The sequence below is a fragment of the Mytilus edulis genome, chromosome 11 (genome assembly GCF_963676685.1).
Source record: "Mytilus edulis chromosome 11, xbMytEdul2.2, whole genome shotgun sequence".
Taxonomy (NCBI): Eukaryota; Metazoa; Mollusca; class Bivalvia; order Mytilida; family Mytilidae; genus Mytilus; species Mytilus edulis.
In genome coordinates, this window is record NC_092354.1 from 14,520,652 (window position 1) to 14,545,084 (window position 24,433).

General features: G+C 32.0%; 2 protein-coding genes across 8 annotated transcripts in view; both read right to left on the reverse strand.

Annotated features, from left to right (window-relative positions):
- LOC139495194 (centrosomal protein of 152 kDa-like) overlaps positions 1 to 24,433 on the reverse strand; it is a 52,873-nt gene that overhangs the window by 20,418 nt on the left and 8,022 nt on the right. For all 7 annotated transcript variants that reach the window (XM_071283402.1, XM_071283401.1, XM_071283399.1 and 4 more), the window contains exons 3-18: positions 22,164 to 22,288; positions 20,855 to 21,546; positions 19,532 to 19,879; positions 18,842 to 19,000; positions 17,971 to 18,110; positions 16,217 to 16,417; positions 14,939 to 15,086; positions 14,036 to 14,291; positions 13,220 to 13,418; positions 12,422 to 12,547; positions 11,854 to 11,984; positions 11,180 to 11,308; positions 10,585 to 10,720; positions 7,573 to 7,734; positions 1,116 to 1,263; positions 147 to 487 (exon numbers count right to left, since the gene is read on the reverse strand). In XM_071283402.1, the coding sequence (XP_071139503.1) occupies positions 147 to 487; positions 1,116 to 1,263; positions 7,573 to 7,734; positions 10,585 to 10,720; positions 11,180 to 11,308; positions 11,854 to 11,984; positions 12,422 to 12,547; positions 13,220 to 13,418; positions 14,036 to 14,291; positions 14,939 to 15,086; positions 16,217 to 16,417; positions 17,971 to 18,110; positions 18,842 to 19,000; positions 19,532 to 19,879; positions 20,855 to 21,546; positions 22,164 to 22,288 (3,441 nt within the window). The remainder of the gene's footprint in view (positions 1 to 146; positions 488 to 1,115; positions 1,264 to 7,572; positions 7,735 to 10,584; positions 10,721 to 11,179; positions 11,309 to 11,853; positions 11,985 to 12,421; positions 12,548 to 13,219; positions 13,419 to 14,035; positions 14,292 to 14,938; positions 15,087 to 16,216; positions 16,418 to 17,970; positions 18,111 to 18,841; positions 19,001 to 19,531; positions 19,880 to 20,854; positions 21,547 to 22,163; positions 22,289 to 24,433) is intronic.
- Positions 7,922 to 9,917, reverse strand: LOC139495195 (uncharacterized). Its single transcript, XM_071283403.1, has 2 exons — positions 9,818 to 9,917; positions 7,922 to 9,283 (listed from the first exon to the last, which is right to left on the reverse strand). Exon 2 carries the CDS (start codon positions 9,220 to 9,222, stop codon positions 8,050 to 8,052), a length of 1,173 nt encoding a protein of 390 aa, XP_071139504.1. The 5' UTR covers positions 9,223 to 9,283; positions 9,818 to 9,917; the 3' UTR covers positions 7,922 to 8,049.

A 24,433-nucleotide genomic window follows, 5' to 3' on the forward strand; every position in this document is an offset into this window, starting at 1 on the left:
ATTCGTATACAAGCCGATTGAAAATTTCCAATTCGATGAACATTTAAATTTGTGGCTTTCCTGAAATTCACGAAATTGGTATCCAACTAAAATTAATGAATCCACAGTATTGCAAAACTATAATAAGGTGTTTATTTTTAAAATACCTGTAAAACATCAATTTCATTGTTCTCCTCCCAATCTGTCTTCTCCTTCTCCAGTCTGATCTCCAGATCCTTCTCCATCTTTAATTTCCATTTCTCCTCCTCCTTCTGTACAGCCACTTCTCTATCGACCTCTGCCCTATTGGTAGCTCTCACTCTCTCTTTCTCTACAGCCTTTCTGACTTCTGAATCCTTCTCATTCTCAATCTCCTCTTTGACCTTCTCCAATGTCTTTTCAAATTCCGTCTCCATTACTATTTTGATATTCTCTTTTTCTTTGGTCAGTTTACTCTGAAGTTCTTTGTCAAATGAGGTTTGTCTTTCTTTTGTCCACTGTTCTTTTGCTGTAATTTATAAAGTTAAAAATTTGAAAATATTATATTTGCTGAAAAAAAACCAACACTTGTACATGTCATTAAAGAATTTTTACTTTACAAAGGTGTCTTTAGAACAGTATCAATCAGGGGTTCATCATAACCCAACTATCACCCAGCTGGAAAAGCAACAATAAGTTTACCTTCCAAGACTTGGAAAGGCGAGGAACAAATAAGTTAAATTCAGAGCCATTTTTTAAATCATCTAGTTTGTGTTGTCGTCCTTATTTTCATTATTAACAGCTATCTCTTTGACAATATATATCCAATAATGTAGATTCATTTTTTTGTGGGTACCATTTTTTGTGAATTAAAGAAAACTTATATGTTGGTTGGTATTCAAGTTTAAAGTTATGTGGAGGTTTGCATTCAATCTATAGAAAATTTGCCATCTATTGAACATTTAATTTTGTGATTGACCTGTACTCATAAAATCCCAGAAATTGGTATCCAACAAATAATGAGTCTACAATATCTCCTTTTATCCAAAATTCCTAATGTCAGTAATAATTTTGAATGACCACAGAATCCATGAAAACTTGAACCAAAGAAATAAAGGTCCTTTTTTTCTATTCAGTGACCTGTAACCTAACCTTACCTTCTGTCACACGAATGTCAACTTCTGTTTCAAGAGCTGTTTCCAGTTTAGATTGCCACTCAGACTCAGCAAGTTTCACAGCATTTTCTACAGCTGTCTGTTTGGCAACTTTCTGTTCTTCAAACCATTTCACTTTGGCCATAGCAATCTGTAATAGAAGATCAAGATATTCATATGACATTATGACGCAAAAATGATTTACATAAAATCAAAATGAATGTATTGCTTTGCATACTCCTGTTTGTAACTCAAATTATGGTTAAACAAGAATATGTCACAAGTACACGGATGCCCCACTCGCACTATCATTTTCTATGTTCAGTGGACTGTGAAATTTGGTTCAGAAGACTAATTTGGCATTAACATTAGAAAGATCATATCATCTGGAACTTGTATTCCAAGTTTCAGGTTGATTGGACTTCAACTTCATCAAAAACAACCTGGATCAAAAACTTTAGCCTGAAGCGGGACAGACGAACGAAACGGATGGACGAACGGGCGCACAGACCAGAAAACATAATGCCCCTATACTATCGTAGGCGGGGCATAAAAAAAAAGAAAGTAGTTAGATCTGAAAAACTGCCAAGCTGCTGACAAATTAGGAATTGTTCTGTTCAGGAGTTTTTAAGAAACTTATCAATGTCAAGCATTTCATAAGATATAGTCATTCTGTTTTGAAAAATGTGACAGAAATGTTGAATGATTGATTTATTGGTGTTTAATGCCACATTCAGCACTACTGTGAAATTTGTAGCAGCCAGTATTTGTTGGTGGAGGAAACCATAAGAGAACAGCCTATCTTCGGTAAGAACACTGACAATCCTAGTCAATTAAAATTGGAGTCAAGGACAAATTCAAGATGCAAGATTTAAACTCAGAACCTCAGTTTTGGATAAAAGGACTAACAGAAGGAAGAACCAACAAGACCAATGCAATTTATCCTCCCCCCCTTAAATTTCCAGACTTTAAATCATTGCTAACCATGAAAGAAATAAATGGAGATGTCATCATGCATACAGCAGTATATACATGATATACAGACTATTCAATTGTTTAGTCTAACCAAAAAAATATTCTTAAATAATTACTTGATTTGACACAATAATAACACTATTTAAATCCCCAAATTAAGGCTTTAAGTTTTTACCTGCTATGTCCAATTTAAATGCATTTAAATCCATATTCACAACTATCCTTTCAAGTTCAATATTGAGTAAAATTCTACTATCCTTTTTCTATAGAAATAATATACCCTTGTGGTTTGCAAACTGACATAATTTAAAATTTTGTAGACAAATTTTTCACCCTGGCTACAATATCAAAATTCATTGCAGAGATCTAATTTTCCAAAACAAAAGCTTTTAATTAAGAGGGCTATTTAAAAATCACTCAAGCATGTATTGTGGTATGCAATGAATTATTTAAATCTATATTTATCAAAGGTATGATCCCTTTAAATATAATGAACTGATTACGAGTCAATTGTATATTATCAATATTAAAGATATTCATAATTAAAATTACATTGTATATCTTTAAACATTACTAAGTGTAGGTTGAAGATGTTAAAATACTTAATTTTATGTGATAGGATAAAATATAGACAACTGTCCCAATATTAACAGTTGGATATTAGTCTTGAATTGAAAATGACAAATCCATTACACAGCTACTTTTTCATAGGTACTATAGGTCCGAGTACACAGTTATCGTCCCTTGATTTTCGTTGTCCACGAATATAGTCCCTACTGTGGACAGTGTGTTACTTGTCAATTTTTTTTATACCCCTTCCAAATTTATTTATTTATGTTTTATGCCTCAAGTAGCAAGAAGGGGGATAAAATTACACTGTAAAAAAATTTGATTCATGAATTATAATGTAAAGTAGTGATTTGGTCCAGTTGAAAAAGGTCAAAAATTAGCATTTCGGAAGCTGTCAAAAGATTTCAAGCCCCCCTTCACATAAAATTGTCCATATTTTGAGTTAGAGCTGATGAAGTTTTCTATAATTTTGATATAATTTGTCCCAAAAGTAGTACAACACACTGTAAAAATATTATGGAGAAAGCGCAGGTGGGATTTTTTTTATTTCCATTTATTGTCTAAAGGAAATGCACTACGAAATAACTGTGTACTCGGACCTAAGAGGTGAAATCATGAAATATAGAATCTGTACTTGAGCAACTTCCCTGAATGATTTAATGGTGTCAATTTGTCAAAAAGAATAAAACTAAAGGATTTAAACTTTTATTTGATAGAAATCTGCAAAAATTTCCCATTTTGGCATTACATGGGGAAATTGAGCATTTCAAAGCTTTTTCAATTTTGATGCATAAGTGGCATTCTGACTTGCTATCTGACAGGTTTTCATGTTTTAATATTTGTGTTTCTATGCTTTAATGCAGTTGTATAACTCATTTGTGAACTCTGAATCTACAGAAAAGAAGATTATCTCAGATAATGTGTGCAAAATGTGCTGTATAAATGACCCCGGGGTAAAGCCCTGTTTGGATCAAGTTAAATGTGAGGAGCTTGGTACATAAAAGTTGAAGTCCATATTGAAGATTTCACTAAATTTGTATAAAAAGCACTTTATAATGTCTTTTGTACCTGTCTCATTTCACATAATATCTCTCTTTTCTTCTGTAGGATAGCAAGTGGTTCAAATATAAGCCTGTTTGGGCTAAAATTGCATGCAAGTTTTTCACTAAAAATTGAAAAATCTTTGCATTTGACCATACTGTATGCACAAAAAGTTGAACTAAAGAGTCCTTTTGTGCTCAGATTTATTGTATCATGTAACTTGAGTATAGAAATGATGAATAAGACACAAATTTTTATTTCCTATAGCTTTAGTATGCATTTTTAAATGTAAATATGTGCTACGGCCTAAATTGACCCTAAACTATTTTCAGACTTACTTGGCCTAAGACCCTTTTAAACTAATATGATATGCTATTTGTAATTTTTCTTTCCATTTAAAGTACAATAAATACATATGTAAGGATTATTTATAACCAAAAAACATCACAAATTTAAAATTGCTGGAAAATATTACATCTTCATGTAAGGCTCCCCTTCATTGGAAAACCTCCATTTTTAGGCACAGGCTCATATAAATTTGACTTTTGAATAATTATGCTAAGTCTGATAAATTAAATGAGTATTCTATTGCTTTTGATACATGATATAATATATATTAAGGCATTTAAAAAGTGTTTTTTTGGCAATATTTTGATTTTTAAAGCCCCAAATGTTGATAGTTAAAATTTTTCAATTTTAACGTCAAATTTTTACACGCAATGTTGAATATAGAATTTATCATACTGTCTATAAAATATATCCTATTGCCATGAAACTTTGTAAGCAGTCTCATAGTTTATTAAGCTTAGGTCATACCAAGTTTTATTAAGATTGGTCAATTTTTTCTATCCTATTAGGTCCGAGTACACAGTTATCGTCCCTTGATTTTCGTTGTCCACGAATATAGTCCCTACTGTGGACAGTGTGTTACTTGTCAATTTTTTTTATACCCCTTCCAAATTTATTTATTTATGTTTTATGCCTCAAGTAGCAAGAAGGGGGATAAAATTACACTGTAAAAAAATTTGATTCATGAATTATAATGTAAAGTAGTGATTTGGTCCAGTTGAAAAAGGTCAAAAATTAGCATTTCGGAAGCTGTCAAAAGATTTCAAGCCCCCCTTCACATAAAATTGTCCATATTTTGAGTTAGAGCTGATGAAGTTTTCTATAATTTTGATATAATTTGTCCCAAAAGTAGTACAACACACTGTAAAAATATTATGGAGAAAGCGCAGGTGGGATTTTTTTTATTTCCATTTATTGTCTAAAGGAAATGCACTACGAAATAACTGTGTACTCGGACCAAAGGTACTAAAAAAATGCAGTACTGGAAATTTTACTTTTAATATTTAGTACTATTTCTATACTTTAAAACTATTGTAATATTTCGGTATTTGTATTTTACTGTACTTGATTTGTACTAAATATTTTGGTACAGAAATAATACAATATTCCATGTTTGAAAATCATAACTTGAAGAGATTTGAAATAGAAAAACTTTCAAAATGCTGAAAATGTAACGGTAGTAACCAAAAATCTGTAGTACCTCAATTTCAAGTACAAATAAAGTACTGTAAAATACAGGTACCTCAATATTACAATAATTTTAGAGTAACAAAATAGTACTGAATATTAAAAGTAGATATCCAGTACTACAAATTTTAATACAGAAATAGTACCTATGCAAAAGTAGCTGTGTAGAACTGAATGCAATTACTATTCAATATACTGTAATAACATTAACGGTACCAATTTTTCTGCACCAGATGCGCATTTCAACAAATAATGTCTCTTCAGTGATGCTCAAGGCCAAAATATGTAAAATCCAAAGCTTATATAAAAGATGTAGAGCTATAATCCAAAAGTTCCAAAAAAGTATAGCAATTCGGAAATATTTCAATGTTTTTATTATTGCGAAAAAAATGCATGGGACACAGACCAGGTGACTTAAATTTAGTAAAATAAGTTTGATAATCAGTTGATGTCAAATATTATTTTGTACAGCTTAAAAGTACATATAAATGTCTATAAAATTTGCTTCTTTGGGTATTTTTTACAGTGACCTCATTAGGTACCATGCATGTTTTAATGAAAAAGCCCTTAAATTCTTTCAAAAGTTTACATAAGGAAAAACAAGTGTATTGTTACTCATGTATAAACTGGTAATTCTGTTATTTGTCCATCAAAAACAAAAAAAGTATTAAAACTGATAATTGTAACCTTTTAAATGCTTTTTAATGAATAAATCACACACCAATTTAAATAGTGCTGATAAGAATTTTGTATGGGGTTCAAATTTCAATTTTGACACATATAGTCAACAATATCAAATTTCGCAAGGTATTTAAACTAAGGTCAAGGTGACACAACACTAGTCTATTAAATGCAAAGCTCTTATTTCATGTCTTTTTTGTTTACAATTTTTTATATGCTGAATATGTTTTTGTTACTGGAATTGAAGTTTAAAGAATTTTTCTTTGCTATTAACTGGCTGATCCTTGATACTTCCCAATCTTACACTGTGGAAGAAAAATTTCATGAAAAAAAGTTTTTTGGCCCTTAAAAAACAAAAAGTCTCTTCAGATTTGGTACTTTTAAAGTTACCAGAAGATCTTCGAGAAAATGTTCATTAGTTTATACTGCAAAATGTACTGACAAGAGCAATTTTGAATTACTTACATTGATTTTTTCAAATCTTTACAATATTTACTGGTGAGAATTTTCTCTATGAGAACATTTTTAATGTAAACAATACAATTATCTGGACTAAACCAAATATTCCATGATCAATTTGAAAAATCTGATGAAATTTTTTAATAAGTTTTAAGTATTTAACTTTAAAACATTGCTTTATATACATATTTCAATGGGTAGGTTGAAGGACGATCCGGGTGCAGGAGTTTCTCACTACATTGAAGACCCATTGGTGGCATTCTGCTGTTGACTGTTCTATGGTCGGGATGTTGTCACTTTGACACATTCCCCATTTCCTTTCCCAAAATTACTTTGTGATACCATAAGAAGTAAGTTTTAACTACAGTTAGGTTTAGTGTTTCTGTATAGAAATTTCCTTTTTTTTTTTTTTATGATGAGGCCTCTTAAAGTGGTATCCAACACTACAGGGAGATAACTCTGTAAAGTCAGCTAAACTTTTTAATTACATTGTGTTGTAAAAGGAATATTAAGCTTCTCAATGATCAAAATTAGTGTTTGTCAAACTGCTATATAACCAGTGTAATTTTTCTGACAAAACGGTTGGTTCAAAGTTTTTGAAATTTTTATATTTTTGTTAAAGGGTCAAAGTAAATACTTAAAAAAAAATTTTTATGAAAATTAAACGAGCATTATTAATTTTAGTTAAAGTGTTGGGTACCACCTTAAGATGACTTTTTATGTAATACTGTCAAGTTAAAGTCTGATGGATAGATGCAAACAAGAACCAACAGTTTAAACAATATATAACCTCCATCAAACATGGAGTATAATGAGGAAAGATATAATAAGGATATATAACCACTCCTCTTGTTTGGAATATTTTTCCAGATATTCTGAATCCTCTGGTTTTATCCATGAAGAGCCATTAAAAAAAAATCCCCTTTAAACCCTACTTTGTTTATCATAATTTTACAATATAAAGTTTAAAAAGTCAAACTTGAAATCCTATAAAATCCTTGTAATATTTCCCCATAAAATTTTCAATGGTTTATATCTTGAAAACAAGTACATGACCATTAATTTATTTCTGCTTTTTAAGTTACCATGGTTACTTTATCTTTTTACTATCAGTTTATAACAGTCTTTTAAAAAGCTTGTTATTTTGAAACAGAGTAGTAAACACACAAATAAGGAAACATTCCCCAATACTACCTACCTCAGTCTCCACAGTTTTCTTTGTCTCCACTTCAAACTCTTTCTTTAATTGTTCCCTTATTTTACCATTCAGTATATCATTAGCTTTAGTACATTCGTCCTTCACCTCTTCTCTCAATTTACTGACTTCTGTTTCTTTCTCCTTCTCCATGCTTTCTTTTAGCTGTAAAACAAATGTTTTATTGATATTATTCAGTTGATGAATGGTTGTTCAGGGCAAATGAAAAGTAAAATACATATTATTATCATTCAGTAAGATCCATTTTAGATTAAAAACGAAACACTATCATTGACTATTTAAAGCACAAGACTTTGATAATACTTATGAACCCATTCCATTAATCTAAGTATCATCATCATCATACTTTATTTCCTCCTAAAGGAGATTGACAAAATGCATATAAATTATGTACAATTACAAAGTTTTGAAATTAGGTAATAGAATTAATGTCACTAAATATTTTGAATTCAAAAGTATTTACAGTCTACAGTATGTAAGATAGGAAAATCCTTCGTTAAGGACATCTAAACAATGCTCTGGTGTTAAAAAGTTCAATAGAGCTTCTTCGTGATTGCCAAGCAGAAAACAGGACACGTACTCGTCTGATTTTGAAAGCAGTGTGTATAAGAAATTGTCACTAGTCATTTCTGATAATCTTTTATATAGCAAGTGTCTTTGTGTTTGAAGTTCTGTGCACATTGTAATTTGATGGTAAAGTGTATCTTGAACAAAGTGTCCACACAAGTTGCAGTTTCCGCTAGTCGGGGGAGTAGACCAAAGTTTAGCTACATGTTTAGCGGTTCGAAGTCTGCCAGTATATTTTGCATATTGCCATATAAAATCATAGCCATTGTTCTCAGACAATCTTAGAAATCGTGTAAAATCGTTGTCACTACGCATTCGCTCTTCCTTTCGATGTTTCTCATGCTGGTTAATCGCACCATTGACAATGTTTTTCCACTGTAATTTGGTTGGGAAACAGCCGGTAAACATATAGCTATTCAAAAAATTCAAAAGTGAATATTTTGATAAAATGTTAGTTACATCTGGGATGAATCCATGTTGTTTCCTACTGGTATCTCCGAAATACTGAAAAAGTCTATAAATGAAAATTTGTTTGGTAAGTGATTGGGCCTTCATTTCACAAAGTTTATACAGGAACATCAATTTCCGTTTTTCTACTAGTATAGGTAGTCTCTCGAGGTTGGTCATAGATTCACACATATCTGACCGTGTTCGTTTCGGAAAGCCTTGAATATGTTTAACAATGAAATGTTGGAAAGTTTCAAGACACCTTAAGTCTTTTGGTTTTATCCCGTTCCATAGCTCACATCCGTAAAGTACCGCAGGTATAACAATTTTGTTGTAGAGGCCACATACAGTTAACAGATTTAACAAACAAGATCCAGTACCGGCTATAGCAAAATAAGCATTGCGACCCTTCCTACATGAATGCTGAATATCTGTGCTCGGTGATAAGTCAACCGTCCTTAATATTCCAAGATGCTTGGTCTCAGTTGAAATGTTAACACTTTTATCACCTAGATTGAATACAAGATCTAGTTCAGTTCTGTAGCCTAAGATAACAGATTTCAGAGGATTAAACTCAAATCTCCATTTAAGTGAATAATCGTACGCACAATTCAACATATTTTGGAGTCTTTGTGGCGAAGTACCAATGCAAACTACATCGTCAGCAAATGATGGATTACTTGTACGAATATTTGAAATATTTGCGGTTCCAACTAATTCTAATTCATTTAAAAGGTCATTAATGTACACCAAGTACAGGATGGTCGATAGTACACCGCCTTGTCTGACGCCCTGTCGGACTTTGAAGGGTACTGATACGTGTTCATTGACGTAAACGGCACTTGTTATATCACTATAGCAATCAGAAATCACTTGTAAAGCTTTACTATTTATCCCAAGTTGGTACAATTTATAAATTAGGCCGCTATGCCACACCGTATCAAACGCACGGGAACTGTCCAAAAACGCAACATACAATTTGCATCCTAATTCTAAAAGGTAATATATAGTTTCTTGGAAGTTGAAGGAGGCAGTGATACAGCTAAGTCCATTAAGAAAACCTTGTTGTTGTAAATTTGGAAACAAATCATTTTGCAAAGAGGTTAATAGTCGCTTCTTTAATATAGATTCGAACAGCTTATACATTATTGGCAATAGCGATATAGGACGGTAGTTTTCGGGCGCTTGTTTGGACTTTCCATTACCTTTAAACAATGGAATCAATAAGCCATGCTTCCAACACAACGGAATACGACCGAATCTAATCACTGCATTAAAAATACGGAGAATGACTGTATGTAGTTTTTTACCGCTGTATCTCACATGTTCGTTTTGCAGCTTGTCATATCCTGGTGCCTTTCGATTTCGTACACAGTTATTTCACCTCCTGGGAGGAGGCCATTATTTGTTGCACATGACTCGGGTGTGCGATCTACGAATTCAGTCACACGAACCTTGAAATCATTGTCAAATTTTGAGTTTTCAGTTGGTGTATAAACGTCTGCATAAAAGTCAGCAAAAGCATTTGAAATATCTTCTGGAGATTTACATTTTTGGTTGTGATGTAGTATTTCTGAAATTTGGTTGGTTTTACGGTTTTTCTGACGTGATATTAAGCGCCATATTAAGAGTCTGACATCACACTCAGCTGCTTCGTCGATTTCACGGTAAGTATAAATGCATTTTGGAAACATGAAGGCACTTTTTTTCAGATCCATCCACCCATAATACAAATTATCATTTGAACCTTTATATTCTTGCAGAATTCATGGGTAAAAATTATTAATCCTTTTAAAGTAGAAATTATACTTTGTTTCTTAAAAGTACAAAATGATTTTTTTTTATCTAAAAAAATCTATATTAAGTTGCAAATGACTGAATTTATATTTTCCATGTTATCATTCTGTAATTTCACTAACCAAGATCACAATCAATGTATGTTTTGTACTTTGTACTTTCTGTTTCTATAAATAGACTTACTGTTTTAAGTTTTTCAGAGAGAGACTCATCCATCTCTTCCTTCAGTTTCTGTTCTAATTTGTCTTTCTCTTCACAGACTTTGACATACAACGTTTTACAATCATCCACTTCTTGTAGGGCATTGTTCAAATCATTTCTGTAATTAATATAATACAATTACTTCATATTGGCTTATTATACTGTCAGCTTTTGTGAAGATTTTAGGACATAGTGAGGATATAAAAATATTCCCCTTATTCATCGTTCATGCTTTAGGTGTCCTGAACAATGAATTTGAAATTTTTGTGTTTGGTATATTTCTCTGTCCAATGCTTTCTGGGGACATTATGTATTGTTTCTTTTAAATGATAAGGTAAGCAGCAATACATTTATGTTACTAGCTAACAAAATTACCCTTAACTGATACTTTATTTCAGGATTTTGCCAATTCTTCAGATGAAACTGTGGTAGTTGTAATTGATAGTTCAATTGGATATTTAAATCTTTAAAATCCGCAGAAAGAAGTTACCTACACACAAACAATACTTAACTCACAGTATTTTGAATTACTCTATTATTCAAATGTTGGCACACTTCTACCATACACATATCTCACCTAAGTTTATTACATTCAGTTTCATATTTCTTTATAAGATTAGCCTTCTCTGAAGAGAATTCTTCTGAAAGTTCCTTTCTTAAGTTATCCCTAGTCTTCTCATGTACAGAGTCACTGGCCTTCTGACACCTGCAAAAGGATGGAACATTTAACATTGAGGTTACAAAACCAAAATAACAATATAAAAGGCCTTGCAAATGAAATCAATTTCTGGAAAATGTCAAAGGTTATCCATAAAATTGAAAATTCAACATTGAGGCTACCGTTGCTGCAACAAAATATATATGCCTTGCAAATATAATCAAAATTCAGGAAAAAGGCTAGGTATTTAAATAAAATTTAATAGTTAACATTGAGGGTACAAAAGCTGAGAGGCGATATATGTGCCTTGAAAATGAAATAAAAATCTGGTAAAGGTTAAAGGTTATTCATAAAATTTAACTATTAACATTGACACTACAGTAGGGAAATTGCATTCTGGAATGGGTCAAAGGTTTTTCTTCAAAAATAAAATTTCACTTCAAGGGTCTACTATCAGAATGGTTAGTGCAAATGAAATCCATTTCTTTGATTCTTTGATTGGACAAATGACAAGGGAAGAAAGGGATAAGCCTATTAATCCTGATTTTACTCGTTATAAATCAGTATTTCAATCAAACAAACAAAAAACTAACCTGTCTAGAGCCTCTCGTTTGTCTTGATCATAATCTTTGACCATTTGTGATATTTGTTGATTCAGATGATTGTTTATTTCAGTCAATTTCTCCTCATTCACAACAGCTTCATTCAATCTTTTCTTTAGTTCCTGAAAACGTTGGAAAAATTCAAAAGAATTAAGAATAAAATCTAAGAGTCATTTAACAACACTTAACATTTTATCCTCTGACCTCACAGAATTTTCCTTCTAGAATTCTTTTTTAAGATAATGAAATATTAGACTCTTCATAAATAAAAGAATAGAAATAAATTAATCTAAAATTTTCAGGAAAACATAATGTTTCTCAATTTGTAAATAAATAGATTGTTTGTTTTCCTGTTTAAATGGTTTTACACTAGTCCTATTTGGAGACCTTCCTAGTTTGCTGTTAAGTGGGAACCAAAGCTCTGTGTTGAAGGCCATACTTAGAGCTAAAATGGTTTACGTTTTTACTAATTGTGACTTGAATGGAGAGTCGTCTCATTGGTACTCATACCACATCTTCTTATATCTGTTTAACTTGAGAAAACACACAGACGACTTACATCTATGTCTTCATTAAGAATGACTTTCTCTCTCCTCAAATTTTCTGCCTCCTTTTTCAATCTGGTTTCTATAGCATTGGACTTGTCCCCTGTCCTCAGCAAATCTTCCCACTCTTGTACTTTGCCCTGGACAACAGAAAAAGAAGTCATTTTATAAAGAAAAATATGTAAACATACATTGGTATAATAATTTTTCATTTGTTTTTATACTTCTACATTGGATGATAGTTTACAAGTGTTTTATTTTTTCTAAATATCAGTTAAAATATCTTATTACCAATAACAATAAATGCCAGCTATTTTCAATTTTCACTCTGAAAGACATATGATGAAGTTTATGCCCAATTTTCAAACAGAAAAAAAAATGTAATGATTTTTCCTTGATAAATATGACTTTTTTTCAATGATAAATGTGACTGTTTTCAATGATGAACATGAATGTTTTCCATGATAAATATGACTGTTTTCAACATGTTCAATGATAAATGTGACTGTTTTCAATGATAAATATGACTGTTTTCAATGATAAACATGACTGTTTTCAATGATAAATATGACTGTTTTCAATGATAAACATGACTGTTTTCAATGATAAATATGACTGTTTTCAATGATAAATTAACTGTTTTCAATGTTAAATATGACCATTTTCAATGATAATATGACCATTTTCAATGTTAACATGACTGTTTTCAATGATAAACATGACTGTTTTCCATGATAAACATGACTGTTTTCCATGAAAAATTTGACTGATTTCAATGATTAATATGACTGGTTTTTTATTCCTGATGTTACCTTATACTCCTCAGCAGTTTTCTCGGCTCTCTCACACCGTATCCTGTATTCTCCCATCTCCCTCTTAAGTTTTCGTAGTTCTTCCTGCTGATTGGAGACTTGGATCCTCTTCTCCTTGTTACTGAGTAGACACCTCTCTAGCTCACACCTCAGACTGTGGACGGTCCCATCATCAGCTGCAGAGGCATTAGCACCAGTTCTAAAATAAAGTGAAGATGTATTAGCATTAGTGTCATAGTAATTTTATTTATCAAATGAGATATATGATAGATACATTATAGTACACATGTTGTGAAGGGTCAATGTTCTAAAGTCTATACCAAATAAAAATAATTTTTTATTACAAAACTTTTAATGTTTCTTATTTCTTACAAACTTTTTGAAGGTTAATTTACATTGGAAATAATCATAATAAATGGTCTTTAAGACTAAAATATTGGCACTTTGTCCAACCTCAGCTTCAATGATCTGAAAACATCCAATCTACTTTTAGTTCTTTTAATTGTTACATCAGCAAATAAAATTTTGAGGTGTCTATCATTTGACAAAACGAGAGGATCCTGAAAGGTATCTAAAACCTAAATCTAAGTAGAACTTAGCATAATCAGATCCATGTAAGAAAAGCATGGACAAATAATTTGTTTTTAATCCAGATTGTGGTCTTGCTGTGATGGTTTTTATCATTGTTGAAGGCTGCAGAGTGACCTATTGTTCTTAATTATAACTTCTCTGTCCTTAGTCTCATTGGCAATTATACCACATCTTCTTATTTTTATAATTTCACATAGTCATTTCAGTCATATCTTAATCCCTTACCTGACTGAAGTATCTGGAGTCTGGAAGTCCAGAGTTTTCCTGATTCCAAGGTCTGACAGTGAATCGTTACAACTATCAACTTGCAATGTGTTAGAACTAAGGACGCCCAGAGCTGACGCTGCCTCAAACATATTGAGTTGTTCCTTCAGGTCTTTAACTTCATCTTGGTACGTCTGACACATCTCGTCACCAATCTTCCTAGAAGCTAAGGCCTGCTGTAACTGTATCTTCACTTGACTTAATTCATGTGATGATGCTGAAAAATTAAACAGAAATCAATTAAAACTCTGATTTAATTTTTGATGCAATCCCTGCCATCCTTCATGGGAAATAATGCAAAAAAATTACAAGACAAAACTCTTGCGTAAGTTATGAACACTTGGGTTTAACTTGCAATTAATTTGTTATCATAATATTTTTTAACAAAAGAACCCTGCTAATTTGAACTATTTACATTTACATTTTGTAATCTTTATAATTTTTGTTAAGGTAGTATGGTAGGCTACTACATGAACCATCTTGCATAACCAATTAATGCATTTGATAGGTCCAGATGTCTTACTGGTTAGCAAATTTGATGCAGAAAGTGATTTGTGAGACTTTTTTAACTACAAAATATTCATTGAACGTTGGGAAGGATTCAAATATCTAAAAAAAAGTATACCTATAACTATATATTACATCTTTGCAAATAGTATGAAAGTAATTTAGGATTGGTTTATAATAATGTGTGCCCTTATCTTTCTTCATCAACAGAGAGTTTGTACTTTATTTGGCATTTTTAACTTTTTTGGATTCGAGCGTCACTGATGAGTCTTTTGTAGACGAAACGCGCGTCTGGCGTATATATAAAATTTAGTCCTGGTATCTTTGATGAGTTTATTTAGAAGATAAAAGACATACTTGATTCCAGCAAGGCCTGACATTGTTTCTGTGAGTCCTCCAGACTTCTGGTCAGTCTATTTATAGTTTCAGCCCTGGATATCTGAGCGTTCTCTGCTGCCTTATAACTCTGGTCAAGTTTTAACCTCAATGTCTCATTCTCACAATTCTGTAAAATATAAAATACATATATAAATAATTCAATTTTGGATGTAACACATCTTCTGATTGGCCAACAGTGCTTTGTCTATCAGCTCGTAGATATTACAATGTCACATGACTGTGAAATAGCAGGTAATTCAGTGTGCACCACATTTTTTTTATTTTATTTTTTCACCGACAGAAAAAAAATTACAGTCATTCCTTACATATTTGAATATAAGAAGTTATTGGATATAAGACAGCAACAAACATTTCTAATCAATATTTTTTTCTCAATTATATATTATTCTAAATTATTTTCAATCTAAGAAAACTTCATTCTTAAATTTTCATTTCATTGTGTGAGAACTTCTTACAGAACATTTAGTTGGCATTATAACTGAGGACAGGGGACTCTTGATTTATTTATAAAACATATTTATATATCATATAGATAGATTGTTTTGCTTTTTTGCTTTTTTGTTTTCATGGTTTTGTTTGTTAAATGTATTTTGTGTATGTTTATATTATTTGTCACAAACTTATTGTTCAGAGTTTATATGACAATAAATATTTGAATTTGAATTTGAATTAAAACTTATGCATGTATTGTTTCATCTATAATTTGAAAATTTCAAAGTTTATTAAAGACTGCAAAATCAGTAAATTTGATTTTTCAACTAGATAGTTCCTGTCAGAGGGAGAACATGTATTACTGATAAAATGAACTGTCAGGTTGTTTTGTTTCATTGACACATTCCCCATTTTCATTATCAGTTTTATTGTCCTTTTAATCAAAAGTTTTATTTACATTTCACATTTTAAAAGAAAGTAGGAAATGGGTACAGTTGGTGATAATCAGAGGGGAGTTACTCGTTCAGGTTACTAAACTTAAATCACATAATCACAGACTACTTTCATCAGTTTAAATAAATGACAATATGTTCATGGGACACATGCTTGCATATTACATTATAAAGGGGCATAACTGGAGAAGGGTAAAAGTGACACTACCCAGATTTTAATTTACTCATTTTGTTTGTTTATCTTTAAACAATAGCTAGTTTCTGTCCTTTTACATTGAATTTCAGACTGTTTCTTCATGTTCTTGTGGTATGTAGATTGTATTTATATGATTTGTTTCTTCAGGTCACTTACAAGATCATTGATTTTTCCATTTAATTCATCAATCTTTTCATTCTGAACTTTGATTTCTTTGTCATACTTCTGCTGTACACAGGCAATCACTCTTTCGTGTTCATGTCTCGCCCTCGCTAGGCTGTCGGAGTTACCCATCTCTGTCAGCTGTTGTGACATGGACTCTATCGTTGATTCTGTTGCCTGTAGCTTCCTCATCAACTACAAATATAAAAGAATAAATGGAGAATATGTTCATGGGACACATGCTTGCATATTACATTATAAAGGGACATAACTGAAGAAGAGTAAAAGTGACACTACCGAGATTTTAATTTACTCATTTTGTTTGTCTATCTTTAAACAATAGCTAGCTTCTGTCCTTTTATATTGAATTTCAGACTGTTTCTTCATGTTCTTGTGGTACCGTAGATACCCGCCTATTAGTCGATCCGACTATAAGTCGGATGCCCTTTTCAGCTTCAAATTCTGAGGATTTAGTCTTGACCCATCGTATAAGTCGGACAAAATTTGGACATTTTTATGCAGCTGACAGTTACTGAACGCCGGTAAAACCAATGCAAATCCAGGAATTATATTCATTTTCTGCATGAATGTTTGTTTGGTTTGAATTCAGTTGATGTTGATTATGATAATTTATATAGCTGTTAATAATAAAGATGTATTTATTCCTGTTGTTTTGTTCACTGTTTGATTACAGATTAGCCATGTGTTGTTTACGTAATGCATCAATGATTTTGTAGGGTATGACTAACAACCTATTGTTTGAGAAAGCGAACATAATCCAATAAGAACCTGAAAAAATTTAAAGTCGATCAATATTTTTCACAGCACACATAACTCAGTGTTAAAAGAGCATGTACACTTCATAATTCTTATTATATTGTGATGATTAAAGGATTAAAAAAATTAAGTGAAGCTAATCAACTTTATATTAAAATAACTTCCATCTCATTAGTGTCATCTGTTCACCTATCACTGATATTTTTCACACCTTTAGTGAATACAACTCTTTGTCTCTTAATTAGGGGTTATCAATGGATTATATTAGCTTGCCAATCAATTTTGTAATCTTTTTGTTTACCTGAGACATTTTAATGAATAATATTTTGATCTTGGGAATGAATCTTAAAATTATTTTTAATTATTGTATGATTTATAAGTATTAAATTGATATCATGATATCACAATAATGACACAATAACTCCGCTGAATACATCCCTTTACATAGTTGGTACATTGTTATCTCGTTTTCATTTTTTGTTCTTGGCTCTTTCTTTTGGGTTTATGCACAAACCATTTGACCATGAAAATCATTACACAAACCGGAAACAGTCGGAAATTCAACACAAATTGACAGAAAAAAAGTTAACAAAGAACAAATAAAACACAAAGACAGTATTGTAGTCATTTATTTTCAACAAAAACTTTGTATTCAAGGATTTATGTAGGTTCGGCAATCACCAACGTAGTTTTGACCAGGAAATTCACTCCTGACCACTTTTCTCAAGCTTGGATTTTTCCTCTGGTCGCGGGATCTCGCTTATAAGTCGGTACCCCTCTCTGGATTCTGAATTTTACTCCCAAACTTCCGACTTATAAGCGAGTATCTACGGTATATAGATTTTTTCATGGCCAACTGGTTTGTGCATGAATTCCTAAAAGAGTTAAAATCCAGAAATGAAAAGGTGATGACACTGCATTTAGTATGTATCTATCAGAATAATTTCACATTGCTGATACTTATGGCTTACCTCATCTTTAGATTTCTGAAGACTTTCCACTTGATTTTCAGCAGATCTCAGTTTTCCTGTTAGCTGGGAGACTTCACCTTTAGAGTCAACCAGAAGATTTTGTAGCTGTTCCATATTAGTAGAGGCTCCTGCTTTTTCTCCTATAAAAAAGGGACGAAAGATACCAGAGGGACAGTCAAACTCATAAATCTAAAACAAACTGATAACGCCATGGCTAAAAATGAAAAAGACAAACAAACAACAGCACACATGAGACAACATAGAAAACTAAAGAATAAACAACACGAACCCCACCAAAAAACATGGGGTGATCTCAGGTGCTTCGGAAGGGTAAGCAGATCCTGCTCCACATTTGGCACACGTCGTGTTGCTTATTAAAAGATGAGATTGGATAGAGCAAAAAATAATACTGTTGATTTGTTGGTTTTTTCTTGATACAAGTTTTATTAATTGAAAATTTGAAATATCAATCTGATCAAAATACTGATTATTACACCAGTCATTTAAAGCTTGTTGTTCAGTTCGAGTCAAGGCTCTGTGATGAAGGCCGTACTTTGACCTATAACCACATCTTTTTATTTATATGTGTCTAAGCTTTGCTTACTATTATGTGATAAAGCTTCTTTTTACTTTATGTTTTAACAACCTTTCAGGATCCTCAGGTTTTTTTCCAATGTACACACTTTCAAAATTTGGAAGGCAGACATTTCATTGGCTGAAAGTTAACAGTTAAAATAAATTGTGGATTTTTTTTGTATGCAGGCCTATGGAAACTTCGCACTTTGATGAATATTTAAATTTTTGGTTTCCCCAAATCCACCAAACTCCTATCTTGACCAAATGAGTCATACCTTAAGCATAAGAGCCATACCTTGAGCTATTGAGAGCTGATGTTTGAGTATTCTGTGTTCCCTTTCTTTCTGAGCCTTAAATGTATCCAAATCTTCTGTGATTTCCTCCAGTTTTCTACCTCTAGCTTTGTACAAGGCCTGCAGTTGCTGGTACTGTCTATTGTCAGAACTATCTGTGTCTAAAAAACAAATTATGACTTATTTAAATGGTGGACATTTTTAATCAATCGTAAAAAGCTTAGCAAAATTAAAGTATAAATGTCTGGTCCTGTCTTCTGTTGGTTGGTATTCTTATATATTTATTTTCTTTAAAACAAAATTGATATTAGAACAAATTTAGGAAAATTGTATAATTTACATAAACATCCGGTACTTCAGGCATGCAGTGCCATGAACCATGATACACATTTGTAATTTTCAAAGTTCTGACAACTCGATTTTAATTTATCTTATTACACATTTGATTGACTGAATGATTAAATGAAAATAGGATTCTTAGCTTACTCAAAAGACACAAACCTTCAGAAGACTCTTGCCAAAAAATTTGAGTTTGCAAACAATCAACAACATTTATAAAATCAGCATATTCCCCTAAAAAATATGCCATTATTAACTTGCTAAAATGTAGAATATTTGTTATCTTATTATTATAAATTCATGTGACCCCAGAAATGTAAAAACATTGCTATAATGTTAATGCATATCCATACCCGAGTAATAATTTCTTTCTGCTGCAAAATTTTCCTTAGGTTGCCTTGACAAATTATCTCCCTTTGACATTCTAGCCAGGTTATCTCCCTTCCTATCTTCATTCTCTTTGTCCTTCCCATGTTTATATTGTACTTTGTAGTCTTCAGTAAAATCTTGTTTCCTTGGTGACAAGGGTTTGCTGGGTGGTTCATCTTGACTTTGGGTCTGCTGTAAGCCGTATAGGTCAAGATTATGACTTTGTGGAGTGATTCCTGTGGTCATTGAGGTCACTGTGTGGTATCCAAGGTCATTGGAAGGCATAGTTTGGTATCCCTGAGAATACGGGGTACTCTGATATGGTGTTACACCTGTAAAAAAAGATAACAAAATTATGTTTTATGGACATAAAAAATACATTCTTGCTGTAATAACATGATTAATCATAATCAACTTTAGAAGAAGAAATGATACATAAATTGAGTTGGCCTGAATTGGTACAAATATAGAATTTTAACATAAGCAAATGACTTCTGTTTATAATATGGTTGTGTATGTAGCTTTTTCTGTCAAAATAGTCTAGTGTTGCTTTCTCGTTAAGATATATCCAACATATCTTTATTCCTTAACATGTTTAATAATATGTATATCAGTGCCATCAATGTGTGGTCCAGAAAGATAGCAATGAATGCAGGAACTTTCAAGTCAATTACTCTGAAATTACTCTAATTATGCAACAATTGTTATTCATATTTAGATCATCTACAATTGACCGTTTCAGAATCTAAAGGACTATGGGTAATTTCATTGTTCGTACCCCAAAATGAAAATAACGTCACGTCATTGGTTGAATTTCCATTCTTTAGGACTTTTTTAACCAATCACGACGTTTTGGTGTACGCTTTTGAAAATATTACCCAGAATGCATTAGATTCTGAAACGGCAAATGAAACAAAAGTGATTTGTTATGACTACATTTATTGTGGATTCATTTATTTTCCTGGGTACCAATTTTTGACGATTGCAGAAAACTTACTTTTGATGGGTATTTTGATTTTATGGTTTTGCCAAGTCTGCATACAACCTGATAGAATCGTTTAAACATGTGGTTCACCTGCATCTATGAAAACTATGAAAATTAGTTTCCATTGAATAATAATGAATTCACAGTATACACCATCATGAACCTGTGTTATTCAAATTTAGATAATCTACAATTACTGAGATATTATCACTTAATGAGGGTGATTTGTTATGACTACACTTATAAATATATGTGCTGTACTTTAAAAACATTTTGATGACAGGTTTCTCATTTGGTATTTCTGCACATATTTCAAAGTTACCTGTCCTTGGCTGATCCTCTTCCTGATAGGTGTCTCTGTAAAAACCTGGATGGAACTGATGCTGCTGATGGGCATAAATGGGTGTGGCATAATGATCTGTGTGAGCATGCCCAGTGTCTGTATTCCCGCCTTCTGCTTCCTGTCTTTCTGGTATAGCACCAAATTGCTGACCATAATATTGTCCATACCCTTGACCAAGATCTGAATAAGCATTCTGCTGACTTGGTGGAATCTGACTAGTGGGAATGAAATTCATTTGGTTACCATGGTGATGCATGTTATATGCATCTTTACCCAGCCAATCAGAACCTTTGTCATGTTGAATCACATGACCAATTGCACTTCCTTCACTGTTGCTATGGTAACCATCACTGGTAGTTCCCCCATCATGTCCATCAAGTATTCCTTCCTGAGAACGACGTAACATTTCTTGAGACTGCCGCACAGATTCTTGTGAACGTCGTAAAGAGGATGCCACCATTTCTTGTGACTGTCTGAGTAAATCCTGTGATTGGCGTGTAGATATTGTGGGCAGTTCTTTTGACTGTCTGACAGGTGGGACTGTGTCATATGGAGTGGGGGAATCTACTTCCTGATGTGTGGGGAGGGGTGTAGAAGTGGATCCAGGGAAGTATCTCCTTCCCCATCCATTAGCACCATTAAAACCTGGAGTCTGTTCAGTTTCTTTGTCTCTACAATTGATAAATCAATATGTCATGTATGTTGTAAAAATATATATCAAAATAAACATTCTATCAAGGTTGAAACTAGACTTTTATATATATAGCTTAACATATGTGTAAGTGCATAACTGAAACCCAAACCTCTATTGTAAATAATTAAGTATCAATTTTCATGATTTTTTTTTACAATTCACTATCAAATTTTCTTGCTTTTCAGCTATTGTGATGTTACAGAAAGAGGCCATGATTCCTGATGATGTCACATAGAAAGAACACATTTTTTTACCGATCATTAGATAAACAGATTCCACAACCTTATTTGGTGCTAATTTCAACATTTCTTCATTCTAACTAACTAACTAATCCTCTTCATGCCAGCTGGCATATAACATGTAAAAGGCTGATACTTGAGGTCTCTCCACTGGCACTGTTGATTGTCCTCAGCAATTGTCTCCATATTACCCCAAGTCTTTCCCATGCTTCAGACAGTAATTAATTTGAAAATTGAATTGTCCTTAGCAGAGATATATATTGTATGAATAAACATTTTAAACAATCAGTAGTTGTAAATATTGTTGTCTCAAATTTTAAAAACTGATTATATTTTGAACTATAAATGGACTTACTCTTCCTGTCGATTATTTTTAATATGTATACTGGAGTTTCTGGAATCATTTCCTTCATCGGATGTCACAGAAAACTCATCATCTTCCATCAAATCATCAAAAGCATTGGTCAGCAACTGTCGTAACTGAATGAAAAAACACAGTAGTCAGTTAATTATGATTGATTGAAAAATTGGTGTTTGATGCCCCTTTTGGCACAATTAGTTATTTCATGGTGGTCAGTTTTTATAGATGGAGTGGCTGGAAAAAACCAAGATGACATTCTGCAGGAAAATTAGCAAACTGAGTCAATCAAAATTGGATTTAAACACAACTGCCACATGGGGTGTTCAAACTCAGTCCTTCAGTGTACAGAATTTTAACTAAAGATCAAGACCACTTACTGATAGTTATCAAAGGTACCAGGATTATAATTTAGTATGTGAGATGCGTGTTTCGTCTACATAAGATTTAATACACCAGATGCGCGGTTCGTGTACATTAAACTCATCAGTGACGCTCATATCAAAATATTTATAAAGCCAAACAAACACGAAGTTGAAGAGCATTGTGGATCTAAAATTCCCAAAAATTGTGCCAAATACGGCTAAGGTAATCTATGCAGTGACCCAGACCATAAAAGAATAACAAATTATGTCCTTAAACATGATACATATGATGATATTTTGTGTGGAACAATTTTTTTCTTGCCCCACTCTCTAGCTTTAGTCATGACTGTTAGATTCAATATATTTCTATCCCGTCTGTTGTAATAGGACGAAAGTCCCACCCCCTTTGAAAAAAAAATTGTTAGATCATTTAATCAGCAAATCAAATTGACCTGCACCATTGTTACCATTACACCCCCATTATCTCAAACACTGTAAGTCTGTAACCATGGTAACCTTGAAGATAATAAATTGAACTAAAAGATCCTTCACTGACGAATAAGAACATCTGTAAATAATTATAAACAAATGAACTTTCAATGCTATAATGACATTCAGTTTAAAACATTAACTCTCAGCTATATTTATTTTCACAACTTAATTATTTTAAACATTTTCAATGCTTTTTTTATATGCAATGTAAAACATTAAAACTCAGCAGGGTTTCATTTTTACAACTTGATAAAATATTTTCCAATTGTTTTTCAACACTTCAATCAGACTTTCTTATTATATATATTTGTCTACGGATTTAACACAAAGAACAGTAGCTTGTCACCCAGAAACAGCGAAACCAGTATTTAGTTTAAGCAAATAAATCTTACTAAGTTTTACAATTGTAAATTAGATAAATTATCTCTTAATTGTACAATAACATTGTTAAATATTTGCTAACATGTCAAGCTGTATTTGCATTACAGAAAATTCTGATACTACGTTGTACCTATGTATTGGTATGTTGAATGTTGATTCAGATTTAAATATATTATTTCTAGATAGCCTCGAATTTCTTTACATGTTTCGAGATGTTAGATGTTCTCTTCATATTTTACTATATATTTCATTTTATAGTATAACTATTTGCTTAGAAGCATTTTAAGACATCAAAAAGATATAAACATGATAAAAGCAGTTGTTTTTATCAGCTTACTTCACACTAATAGTTCTACATTAAGAAACATTCTGAACATGGAGAATTCACTTTTCAATTTTAGACCTACATATACATTTAGTAACTAAAGATTGATCACAAAATATATGTTAAAGTCCTGATGAATAAAAAATGGTGTGTACATGTACATGATGTTATTGCTTTACAAGATGTTTATTTTTGCCTTGTTATTTCATATACCATTAATCTTTTTAAAATTTTGATCCTTAAATGAAGATGTATTATAAAGTACTTGTTTTTTCAACTGTTGTCGACTGTTTAATTTCATGATGATGTCATGCAACCTCCTTCCTTGGCCTCAAGTGTCACGCAGCTAAATACAGGCCCTCAACAATGAGCACAGCCCATACTCTACTAAACATATCCACTCAAAACTAACTAAACATATCCATCCAAAGCCATTTCATGAATTTATCAAACCATTCCTCGCTATAAAGACCCATGATAGTTTTTCCTTAAGAACTTAATAAACAAAGGATCTACACTACAGGATTAAGGGGATTTATTTAGCACTGATTATTCGATACAATTTTGGCACAATATGACAAATTACAAATTCTTTCAAACCTTAAAATGAAGTCATGTAGTTAAATTCTGGTTCGAAAGTAGATAATTATACAGTGAAATCGTATGTTAGCTTTGATATTAAAATATTTATAATATAAAACCCT

Excerpts from the sequence above, each read along its gene's own strand:
- LOC139495195 (XM_071283403.1), bottom strand. The coding sequence starts at position 9,222 with ATGTTGAATTGTGCGTACGATTATTCACTTAAATGGAGATTTGAGTTT.